The 12,677-nt window shown below is 44.2% G+C and overlaps 1 protein-coding gene across 3 annotated transcripts in view; it reads right to left on the bottom strand.

Moving 5' to 3' along the window:
* LOC118407565 (low-density lipoprotein receptor-related protein 2-like) overlaps nt 1-12,677 on the bottom strand; it is a 54,174-nt gene that overhangs the window by 29,091 nt on the left and 12,406 nt on the right. Inside the window, exons 1-10 of one of the 3 annotated variants that reach the window (XM_035808069.1) lie at nt 8,586-8,756; nt 8,181-8,321; nt 7,411-7,521; nt 7,196-7,312; nt 6,738-6,839; nt 5,915-6,094; nt 4,061-4,171; nt 3,642-3,743; nt 3,300-3,419; nt 2,854-2,948 (exon numbers count right to left, since the gene is read on the bottom strand). In XM_035808069.1, the coding sequence (XP_035663962.1) occupies nt 2,854-2,948; nt 3,300-3,419; nt 3,642-3,743; nt 4,061-4,171; nt 5,915-6,094; nt 6,738-6,839; nt 7,196-7,312; nt 7,411-7,521; nt 8,181-8,321; nt 8,586-8,727 (1,221 nt within the window). In that variant the 5' untranslated portion in view covers nt 8,728-8,756. Of the gene's footprint in view, nt 1-2,853; nt 2,949-3,299; nt 3,420-3,641; nt 3,744-4,060; nt 4,172-5,914; nt 6,095-6,737; nt 6,840-7,195; nt 7,313-7,410; nt 7,522-8,180; nt 8,322-8,585; nt 8,757-12,677 lie in introns of those variants that run through there. The other 2 variants (XM_035808059.1, XM_035808048.1) reach the window with 2 other exon arrangements.

The following is a 12,677-nucleotide window of genomic DNA, read 5'->3' as shown; positions in this document are numbered from 1 at the left end:
AAGTCAATTAGAGTGATTTCAGTGTCCAAGATCACTACCATTGTGCGTTATGATAAACTTGTACATGGTACATAGCTGATGGTTAGTATACCTTATAAGAGAAAAGTAGTGCGGATGCTAGCTTCAACCGATTGGATTCTGTTTAAGAGACTTGACCTGCCTTCCGCAGCAACGTTAGCCAGTGACTGAGCAAACTGAGGTATCTACGCGTTAGCAATGACTGTGGGCAGGTATACCGTATGACGCCAAGCATTAAGTTGCTGTTTTAAAGATTGGCAGATCTAGAGATCAATGAGATCTCGGGATACCCCATTCTGACCGTAACGGACCCTAATCTTTTCGATGAATGTGGTGGGTTCATTAGCGTGCTCGAGTTGTGGCTCTCCTCGAACACTGGAGTGTTCTTGATATCTAACATCCTCACCGAGTCTTCAATTATACCTGAATGAAGTGGGGAAAGTAGTGTTAAGTGCCTTTCCCAAGAGAACAACATGTCATTCGATACCCGAGTCTGCATTCTGGACCAAACATCTACCAGTAAAGCCACACGACGCCACATATACCAATTTACACGAATCAAGGAAGAAGGCATACCAATTTGACCACCAGTGGTCATTTTGTCGTGCATCCAGGCTTCGTAATTGGAGACTTTGGTGAAGACCATTGGTTGGTACCGGTTGGCGCATCTTGCTCCCCAACTGGTGACACCCGTAAGATACCAGCGGCTGTCATCACCTGTAGTTAATCAAGTGGAATGGTAGGTTTATGAGCGTTGCTTTAGAACTTCTGTTTAAAGTGTATGATACAGGAAATACTGACATCAACACAAAATTTGCCACGACTGAACATGACAGAACTGCAATTCTTCACGTGGCGCAAAGAAATAATCACAACTAATATAAGGACCGTGATGTTTGAAACGAAGACAGGAGGGCGCAACTATGATCTTGTGCCTCTCTGTCGTATTTAGCACGTACTACCGACATAAAACAAGGTTCTACCCACCCGCGCACACTAGAGGACCTCCCGAGTCCCCCTGACACGTGCCGCCGCCACCCTCCCAGTACCCGGCACAGATCATGTTCTCGGTCAGCCCGCCTCCGTAGGAGATGCGGTGGTTACAGACGGCAGTTGGAATCAGCGCCATCTTCAGCTCCTGTAAAAGTTCCGGTCTTTCACCACCTATAAAAGATAATTGGGCAGTCATGAATGTCATCTCAGTAACACCTCCATTCGACCAGGCTGCTGACCTCGCTGCGATGCGGCTGCCACCTAAAATTTGACTGTTCGCTCATTGAGTTTTATAGATGCGCCTTGTGTGTTTCGTTTACGTCTGCCTAGTCATACTTTTATATTTTACATGATATTCTAATAATGAGGTCTAGTGCATGTGAAATAAATCCAATTCAAGGGAGTAATGAACCCAACATGAGAGTATTATTTCCCGAAATATATCAACTGCAGGAAGTAAAACATGCATGCGACTTCACATTCTACGATAAAGTAATTGTGCAGTGTCGCGTGCATCAAAAGCATTAAGTATTGTGCTAAACAGCCCAAGTACTTTTCAATTAAATTAAGTAATCTAGGGCTATGGCTAAATACAATATGCCTGACAAAAGTTCGGTTACATACTGAATGAAGTGTCGCCCCAGCCTGATGTAAAGCAGTACGAGTTCTCGTCGAAACTCGCTGTCTCGCTGTCTCCTAGACAAGCGTAGTTGATAAAGTTGCTTGTCTCATCTATGCTTGAGCTCAGTTTTACTAGAGCTATGTCATTATTCCAGTTATTCATAGCATCATACTCTTCGTGAAGGAACACTTTTTGCACCGACGACACAATCGCCTCCGAGTCCACGTCTACGGGATGTCGTAGATGGTGCTTGCCTACCAGAACTTGGATTACTGGCCAGAAGCTGGGACTGAAAAAAATATGTACAGAACGAGAAAGATAACATTTTCAAGCTAATGTACAAGGCTTACTTTCACATGCCTGCCTACCTGCAGTGCATTGTATAGCCTTAAAAACTATTGAACTATTGCACTATCTATTCTTTTTACTCAATTATATTTTATATTTTGTGGCCGGCCAACAATAGAAAACCCCCCACCCCACCCCCGAAGCGCTGCCATGCCGCATTATGTAATCGAACACCACGGGATGTCCGTTACCTCAGCAGTGCATATTGAAAACCTATGCATAGTGAAAGCCATCTGGTCCAGGGCGATGACCATATTTGTTTGGAAAAGAAGAAAACACAGACAAATAAATATGTTTCCCTTCCCCTCTGTTGCAGAGGTAAAAGGTCCAATACCGTTCCTTAGACAGAGTGGGTAACAACAACCTACTGTTCCTACGGTCTCAAAAATACCATGGGACTGCCTTTACCTTTACCATCCCCGTATGAACAAACGACACTTACCCAGCATCATCCAGACAGTGCGCCGCCGTCACCACCCATTGCGGAGCCACCAGGACCCCGCCGCAAAACGGTGTGCTGCTGTACGCCAGCTTTAGTTGGACCTGCAACAGAAATGATTCCCACGATGAAATGGTTCTGACTTCCCTTCAGTTTGGAAAAAAACTGTCATAACATTACCCTTTTCCATCAGATGGTGGCGGGGAGATCACTCATGAGTGAATTCGATGGATTAAAAACGGAATTTGAAATATATTGTGACTTCTCTTGTATTGTATGTACATCATAATCTTACATCGTCTGTCATTTTCTACATTTGGTCGTTGTAAGGTCGATCAGCGTTCGCCGTCTACTGAACGGAAAGAGGACTGAAAGAAATAGACGACGAACAAAGGGAGTTTCGTGTATCTCAGGACGAAGATGTGTCACTAACCTGCCATGGCCATGCTCCACGGTCCGCCGTGTCTCCTCCCACTATTCTGGACTGGCCGCTTGGAAGAGTCATGTTCCTCAGGCCGCAGCCGGAGGCTAGGGGCAAGGAACAAGTGGGTAACCTGGCTGTCAGTCTATCTAGTATACAGGGCCTTCCATTCCCGTTCCGTCATACAAATATTTTCTGCAGGAGTGAGTACGGGGGGCCCCGATAAATTAGATAGGGTGGCACCGAGACGAACAAGACTCTTATGCAGCGTTTTAACGAATGAGTGGTGTGCTTATTCAGTTTGCTGCAAATGCCAAGCAAATATTTCCCGGTTCCGGCTAATAGCATAACATTATGCAAGTGGATTTCCCAGCTAAATGCTTGATTATCGTCGACTTTGGGACAACGACAATGAAATGAACACCAGAAATTATACCATGCGCGTCAACTCAACTCACAGCTCACGCAGTTGTCCTCGTCTGACCCATCTGCGCAGTCGCGGTGTCCATCGCAGTGGTGAATCACGTGATAGCAGGATCCATCCCCGCATGCGCGCTGAAACTCACTGGAACAGGTGCCTAAGATAAAGATGAATGAAATAAAATATACATACAATATGAGAGATTTATTGAGAAGATCGGTGGTTTTGGGTTTCACAAGGACGTGGGACCTTCAAGAGAAATTCAAACCGTCGTATAACTTTCCGGTGTTTCCAGAAGAGGCAATTTTCAGGTCAAAACAGCATCATATCCTTTCGTAACTTTTGCCATCAAAGACAAAGAGACTAGTCAAAGACTCACAGTTCATTTCGTCTGTGTTGTCTCCACAGTCGTCTTCCCCGTCACAGACCCAGGAGGTCGGCTTGCACAGGCCGTTTCCGCAGCGGAACTCATTACTGCATGCTGGAATAAAGTTACGTGGTTGATAGCGTACTTTGAGAAACCCACAAAGTGTGAGGTGATCAATTTTTTTTTAAAATATTTTCTTACTGGTGTAATGCGCATTGGCAGTTTCCGCTCATTCGATGCGAACGGAAGCAAAGGACAAAATGCAAGGGAATGGTTATTTTTGCAAACTAGTGATGAAATGATTAAGCCTCATGCAGAATTAGAAGCTTATTAATGTGTATCTAGTAAAAAAAGAGAAGTAGGACATATCTTTTTTCCATTAACTAAGCCAACAAACAAACAACCCAGCCAAAATGTGGTGCTGCTCTTACCATAAATGCACCCGATCTCGTCGCTGAAGTCCATGCAGTCAGGTACACCGTCACAAACTAACGTCCCTGGAATACATCTGTCGCAGTGGTAGTAATTCGGGGGGCAGGGACCTGGAAGGAATAACATCAGTAACCCTCACGAAAAAGATATACAGTTAATACATCACTTTGACAGCAAGCAAAGAATGTTAGAACATATTCCCGGATGTCCGCCATGTCTAGCCTGTACTGTACAATATCCCTCGCTCTGTACACCGCTAACTCGGGAAAAAAAACCTAGCTAACTCCAGGAAACCATTCCCATTCACAGAACGACTAATAGGAGCTCAAAACCTTCTGTCAGCATGGAAACCAGTCATTAAGGCGTCCAACACCATGGTATCTGAAAGGTCTTAGTTGGTCAAGATCTAAGAACTTGATAGATCATCAATATTGGGATGTTTCCAATACACCAGCAGGCTTGAAAGTGTTGGCCATCAAGAGTTTAAGGCCTGACCAGTGAAAGCGCTGCTAGAAGCCTAGTTTAGTCAGGTTACGTCATGCCCTACTAGAGAATAAATTTTACTTATCTGCGGGTTTTGTTCTCGTCTACATACCCAGAAAAAAGTGGGCGATTGTTTCTTTCTACTTTTCGAGCTCATTAAAAGATGATTACATGTAACTACATTTTCTATTATCATTTACATATTAAAAACTCAGCATCTCTTCTCCACCCTAGTCTACGCGCCTAGTACCGACTACCGGTTAATAGATGATAGATACATAATCTTTCCTAAACTAGCAATAAACTGCCTATTGTGGAACGACGAAGGCATACAATTACAAATAAAAAAAAAAACTAAGGACATCGCAGACAGATGCTGTCTGTTCCGTTTGCCGCATGCGTATACACGTTCCCTTCTTTTTGCCGTATCTGTTGTTATAATCGATGTAATAATATCAGAAATCACTCCTATATCTGCGATATATTGGAACAGGCATCGTGGTTTCACTGTTTGTTAATCAGCTTATCTCCAAGCAGATAGTGAGGTTATTTGTTTCGCCAGTGATAGCCTTGAACTGAAGTTTTTTTCTTTCTGGAACAGTTGACATCGTAGAGCAACTGTTTGGGGGAAGTTAGGCATGATCAACTCCGTCGACAGTGCTATGTCTTCACTGTCCATCAATTATCATGACCCTAGATGCGATCACTAGTTTTAGGGCCCTGTTACTTCATATAATAGATGTAAACGTATCATAGAACTGCACCAAATTTCAGTACAAATGTTGCAACCGTTGCTGGACATGGCAAAGTCACAATTCGGCCCACACGGGAGTTACTGGGGTAGGTTCATTAGCTGTGAGCATCTGGCGACTGACAACTGTCACGTATCTTGAACTAAAATAGAACAAATGTTCATGACATGATGTTCGCCACTGAATAGAAGTCATAAGACCTGTTGACCGTAGCCTCGATTTATACTCAAAAGAAACTTACCTTTTTCAAAATCTGAATAGGAAACCTTATGGGTGTGTTTTCAAGATCATATCTATGAAATAACACGAATATCATTACATACAAGTCATCATCAACAAACATAAAATCTATAAAAACACTCAATGTTTCGTGGAGGTATGAGGTCGCCGAACTCTAGTTAGTGTTAGAATTAACTATGGGGCCAATTAACGTGCCATTTCAGAAAGTATCATCAGTTCTTTGTAAAGATCTTTATGAAAATGTTATTACCTAATCGTGACTTCTTAAGTGAAAATCTGCAAAACAACATTTACAGGCTGTGAAAATGACACATCATTGCTTATTTATACATCACGCAAACCAAGTACTAAGACAGATAAAAATATTTGTACAAGGACCTTCAGTTGACGCAGATGTCGTGCTTGTGGTGATGTCAACTTTTCCGGTCGTCAAGAGAGGAGTTGTAGTTGCAACATCAGTTGCTGTTTCGCTTGCAGCTGTTGCTGGCATGGTAACAGCTGGCGAGCTGGCCACCGGAGCCTCAGTGGATGATGATGACAATGTTGTAGTGAAGTCACCTGGATGGAGGTAGATCGGTTAAGTAATTTTTTTATTATCGTCATAATCAATAGAAATGTAGTTATATGCACGGTAATAACTAATTAGCTTGTCACTTGATCTGCGGGGGTTGGTGATGGCGATGATGTAATGGAATCACCTGAATATAGGTTGATCGGATAGGTTAATGCCTTTTGTTGCTTTTATCATCAATAGACGTGGAGCTATGTGTGAATTGATTTTGATGACGGCGATGCTATTCTGGAGTCACCAGAATTTATTCCACCGAATGGGGAAAGACCTGCAGAAGTGCATCTAACTTCTTCGGCTGCAAAATGTAGTTGGAGCCATGATGTAGACTAGACAGCGAGACAAAACACATACAGAAGGACACATACAGTACCATACCAGACAGTCTAACCATTTAAAACAGATACAAGTAAAAACACAACAAAGAAAGTTTTCCATGCTGTTCAGGTGTCCGCAAGTCCCACTGAAAATCAATTCACATAGATCTAAGCTTAAGGCAAAGGTTTGTTGAAATCAAGAATGTCGCTGTTCATTGCTATCTGTACAACTGTTTAAGAATTAAGAGACATATTATTTCTGAGTGGTTAAAATTATGCAGGACTAATTGACAAATCAAGACGCGATGCCACTCACAGTAACGTTCGTCACTTCCGTCTCCACAGTGGTTGGTTCCGTCACATCGGTACTCCGGTAAGACACAGATACCGTTGTCACACGTGAACGTATCCGTACAATCTAGAAAAAAGGAAAACTACATTACATGGAAAAAATCATCACTGTAGCGTGTATCACATAAGCTACAAAAAAAAAATTCACGGGTCTTAGTGGCTAGTGTGCAGATGTTGACACACTGGCAGCACCAAATCCGTAGGTGTTTTTGGCACCTTTAGACAGATTAGCCGTGAGGCTCGGTAGGCGTCACGTCACGCTCTGGGGGCAGGGGCATGGCGAGTATTGAACTCAGGACCTACTGATTCTGATTAAAACGCTCTAGCCGTTGCGCCACACAGACACCCACATAAACTACAAAGTAACTGATTTGATTCAAGTTTCTGGATCGCATATCAGTCTACACGAACATGCCAACTTACTACAGCTCTGTTCATCTGCAAGATCGTCGCAGTCGGCCCAATAGTCGCAGACCCACTGCGTAGGGATGCACTTGATGTTGTTTTCACAATACAAGGCGCAAGCTGGTGCAAAAGTTGCTAATGTGGAATGAACAAATGTTAGATATTAGTACAAAGGCAATATCAACTTTATAAGGAAATTTTGACGAGAAAATAGATAATATAACGTCACTCACGGCAACCGATCTCGTCCGCCCCATCGCTGCAGTCCTCGTACCCGTCACACCTGTAGTCTGCAGGGAAGCAGCTGCCGTCTCCGCAGGTGACTGTGGTGTTCTCCAAGCAAGCTGTATGAGACACTTTACGTTTTAACACAAGATCACTATCATTGTGCATAATGATAAACTTGTACAAGGTTCTTAGCTGGTAAGAGAAAAGTAGTGCGGATGCTAGCTTCAACTGATTTGATTCTGTTTAAGAGACTTGACTTGCCTTCCGCAGCAACGTTAGCCAGTGACTGAGCAAACAGAGGTATCTACGTGTTAGTAATGACCGTGGGCAGGTATAACGTATAACGCCACGCATTAAGTTGCTGTTTTAAAGCTAGGCAACGTTTTATTAGCAGAGACCAGTGAGATCTAGCTTTCCAGTGACAAGTGGAGAGAGGACCGATAGGAGAAGCAGGAGTGTGAAGGCCGCTTGGGATATTGCCTACCCCATTCTGACCGTAATGGACCCTAATCTTTTCGATTAATGTAGTGAGTTCTTTAGCATGCTCGAGTTGTGGCTCTCCTCGAACACTGGAGTGTGCTTAATACTCGTATCTAACATCCTAACCTGTCTTCAATTCTACCTGAATGACGTGGGGAAAGTAGTGTTAAGTGACTTTCCCAAGAGAGCAACATGTCATTCGAATCCCGAGTCTGCATTCTGCACCAAACATCTATCAGTAAAGCCACACGACGCCACATATACCAATTTACACGAATCAAGAAAGAAGGCATACCAATTTGACCACCAGTGGTCATTTTGTCGTCCATCCAGGCTACGTAATTGGAGACTTTGGTGAAGACCATTGGTTTGTACCGATTGGCGCATCTTGCTCCCCAACCGCTGACACCCGTAAGATACCAGCGGCTGTCATCACCTGTAGTTAATCAATTGGAATGGTAGGTTAATGAGCGTTGCTTTAGAACTTCTGTTTAAAGTGTATGATACTGGAAATACTGACATCAACACAAAATTTACCACGACTGAATATGACAGAACTGCAATTCTTCACGTGGCGCAAAGAAATAATCACAACTAATAAGGACCGTCGTGTTTGAAACGAAGACAGGAGGACGCAACTGTGATCTTGTGCCTCTTTGTCGTAGCACGTACTACCGACATAAAACAAGGTTCTACCCACCCGCGCACACTAGAGGACCTCCCGAGTCCCCCTGACACGTGCCGCCGCCACCCTCCCAGTATCCGGCACAGATCATGTTCTCGGTCAGCGCGCCGCTGTAGGAGATGCGGTGGTTACAGACGGCTGTTGGAATCAGCGCCATCTTCAACTCCTGTAAAAGGTCCGGTCTTTCAACCCCTACAAAAGATAATCGGGCAGTCACGTATGTCATCTCAGTAACACCTCCATTCGCCCAGCAGGCTGCTGACCTCGCTGCGATTCATTTGACTGATCGCTCATTGAGTTTCATAGATGCGCCTTGTGTGTTTCGTTGACGTCTGCCCAGTCATACTTTTATATTTTCTAATGATGAAGCCTAGTGTGAATCCAATCTAAAGGAGTCCTAAACGAAAGATATTAATTTCAGGAAGTAAAACATGCATGCGATTCACATTCTACGATAAAGAACCCATCGGTGTCGACGTCGCGTGCACGTGCATTATTGTGCTTAACCACCCAAGTACTCTGCAATTAAAGTACGTAATCTAGGGCTATGGCTAAATACCATATGCCTGATATGGCCTGACAAAAGTTCGGTTACATACGGAATGAAGTGCGACCCCAGCCTGATGCAAAGCAGTACGAGTTCTCGTCGAATCTCGCTGTCTCGCTTTCCCCGAGACAAGCGTAGTTGATCAGGTTGCTTGTCTCATCGATGCTTGTGCTCAGTTTTACGAGAGCTATGTCATTATTCCAGTTATTCATAGCATCATACTCTTCGTGAAGGAACACTTTTTGCACCGACGACACAATCGCCTCCGAGTCCACATCTACGGGATGTCGTAGATGGTGCTTGCCTACCAGGACTTGGATTACTGGCCAGGAGCTGGGACTGAAAAATATGTACAGAACGAAAACATTTGCAAGCAAGCCTGCCTACCTGCATGAGTGCATGGCCATGGTCTAGCCTAAAAAAAATCTACTGCACTATTTATTCTTAATTTTTCTCAATCATCTTTTATATTTTGTGGCCAGCCAGGTTGTTGACCATATTTGTTTGGAAAAGAAGAAAATATAAAAGGAAACACAGAAAGATAGAAATGTTTCCCTTTCTTTCTGTTGCAGAGGTAAAAGGCGGTGAAAGGAGACGCATGTGCTCCGCCATCCGTATGCATACCTTTCCTTCGACACAGTAGGTAACAACAACCCACTGTCCCTTTGGCATCAAAACTACAATGGGACTTCCCCCCGTATGCACAAACGTCACTTTAAAAAAAATAAGGTGACCGGGACGTGGGGCACGCTTGCGGCATTGCGGGGTTCGAAATATATTCAACGAATTTCAGAAATAAAGAACGAATTTTCTCACTTGTTGTGTATTTTGTCGTCTTCTATGCAATACTTTTACGTATTACGCAATATCTGAATCATAAAAAATCGGAGAAAATAACGAAACAGTGACGCAGTTAACGAACGCAGCAATGCCGCAAGCGTGCCCCACGTCCGGTGAGAGTGCAGCTTTACCCATCATCATCCAGACAGTGCGCCGCCGTCACCACCCATTCCGGCGCCACCAGGACCCCGCCGCAGAAAGGTGCGCTGCTGTACGCTAGCTTCAGTTGAACCTGCAACAGAAAGGATTCCCACGATGAAATGATGATTCTGACTTACCTTCAGTTTGTCAAAACTGTCATAACAGTCACAACTGTCTTAACATAACCCTTTTCCAAAAAATGGCGGCGGGGAGATCGCTCAGCGAATGCGATGGATAAAAAACGGATTTTTGAAGTACATCATAATCTTACATTGTCTGTCATTTTTCACTTTTGGTCGTTGTAAGGTCGATTAGCGTTCGTCGTGTACTGGAAAGAGGCCTGAAAGAAATAGACGACAAACAAAGGGAGTTTCATGTATCTCAGGACGAAGATGTGTCACTAACCTGCCATGGCCATGCTCCACGATTCGCCGTGTCTCCTCCGACTATTCTGGACTGGCCGCTTGTAAGAGTCATGTTTCTCAGGCCGCAGCCGGAGGCTAGAGGCAAGGAACAAGAGGGTAACCTGGCCGTCAGTCTTTCTAGTATACAGGGCCTTCCATTCCCGTTCCGTCATACAAATAATTTCTGCAGGAGTGAATACGGGGGCCCCCGATAAATTAGATGGGGTGGCACCGAGACGAACAAGGCTCTTATGCAGCGTTTTAACGAATGAGTGCTGTGCTTATTCAGTTTGCTGTAAATGCCAAGCAAATATTTCCCGGTTCTGGCTCATATCATAACATTATGCAAGTGGATTTCCCAGCTAAATGCTTGATTATCGTCGACTTTGGGACAACGACAATGAAATGAACACCAGAAATTATACCATGCGCGTCAACTCAACTCACAGCTCACGCAGTTGTCCTCGTCTGACCCATCTGCGCAGTCGCGGTGTCCATCGCAGTGGTGAATCACGTGATAGCAGGATCCATCCCCGCATGCGCGCTGAAACTCACTGGAACAGGTGCCTAAGATAAAGATGAATGAAATAAAATATACATACAATATGAGAGATTTATTGAGAAGATCGGTGGTTTTGGGTTTCACAAGGACATGGGACCTTCAAGAGAAATTGAAACCGTCGTATAACTTTCCGGTGTTTCCAGAAGAGGCAATTTTCAGGTCAAAACAGCATCATATCCTTTCGTACCTTTTGCCATCAAAGACAAAGAGACTAGTCAAAGACTCACAGTTCATTTCGTCTGTGTTGTCTCCACAGTCGTCTTCCCCGTCACAGACCCAGGAGGTCGGCTTACACAGGCCGTTTCCGCAGCGGAACTCATTACTGCACGCTGGAATAAAGTTACGTGGTTGATAGCGTACTTTGAGAAACCCACAAAGTGTGAGGTGATCAATTTTTTTTTAAAATATTTTCTTACTGGTGTAATGCGCATTGGCAGTTTCCGCTCATTCGATGCGAACGGAAGCAAAGGACAAAATGCAAGGGAATGGTTAGTAACGGAGTAATTTCGCCTCGTGCAGTAATAGACGCTTATTAATGTGTAGAAAGTTGAAAAAGTAGAAGTAGGAAATATCTTTATCCATTAATCACAGTAACAAACCAGCAATCTAGCCAAAAATGTGGTGCTGCTCTTACCATAAATGCAGCCGATCTCGTCGCTGAAGTCCATGCAGTCAGGTACACCGTCACAAACTAACGTCCCTGGAATACATCTGTCGCAGTGGTAGTAATTCGGGGGGCAGGGATCTGGAGGGAATAACACCAGTCAATTTCTTGAAAAAGATATACAGTTAATACATCACTTTCGAAGCAAGCAAAGAATGTTAGAACATATTCCCGGATGTCCGCCATGTCTATCTATCCTGTGCTAGACAATCTCCCTCGCTGTGAGGGGCTGAAAAGGCCTTCTCCCCGAGGCCATACACCGCTAACTCGAAAAAAAACAACACCGCTAACTCAAGGAAACCATTCCCATTCACAGAACGACTATCAGAACCTTCTGTCAACATGGAAACCAGTCGTTACAGCCGCCAACACCATGGTATCTGATAGTTATTAGTTGGGAAACATTTTCACCCCGTTCATACTAGGATTCGCGTATCAGGATATATCCTGATTCGCGGTGAATCCGGATTCGCGAACCCTGGTATGAACGGTCCCCGAATCCAGATCTTTTATGGGAAATATATCCGGATACGCCAGAATCCACATCTGGGAGGTGGACCGGGGTGAACACCTGGTATGAACGCCAATAGGATTCACGTATCCGGATTCACTGTCGGATCTGACGTCAAACTTAACTCTTAAGTAGCGTTTGCCTGGTGTAGCATGGTAAGGATGAGGCAACGGGCTGCGTCGTAGGTGTTCGCACCTGGCAGGTACGAACTCCTGTTCTAAAGAACATTCTAGAACGGTCAGTTAAGAATAAAGATCATTTTCAAGTTTTCTAGTAAGGTGTGAAGACGTGTACTTGTAGCCGTGCAAACACTCCTTCATTTTGGTTGCATTTCTTTACTTTTCTACTGTTCATTTCGGGCGTTGGCATCATCTACCTGCGCGACGCAGCTCGTTTACCATGCTACACCAAAGCAAACGCTACTTAAGAGTTAAGTTT

Source organism: Branchiostoma floridae, chromosome 2 (genome assembly GCF_000003815.2).
Source record: "Branchiostoma floridae strain S238N-H82 chromosome 2, Bfl_VNyyK, whole genome shotgun sequence".
NCBI lineage: Eukaryota > Metazoa > Chordata > Leptocardii > Amphioxiformes > Branchiostomatidae > Branchiostoma > Branchiostoma floridae.
Note: the sequence above shows the minus strand (reverse complement) of the source record. Positions and strands in the feature narration are given on the sequence as shown.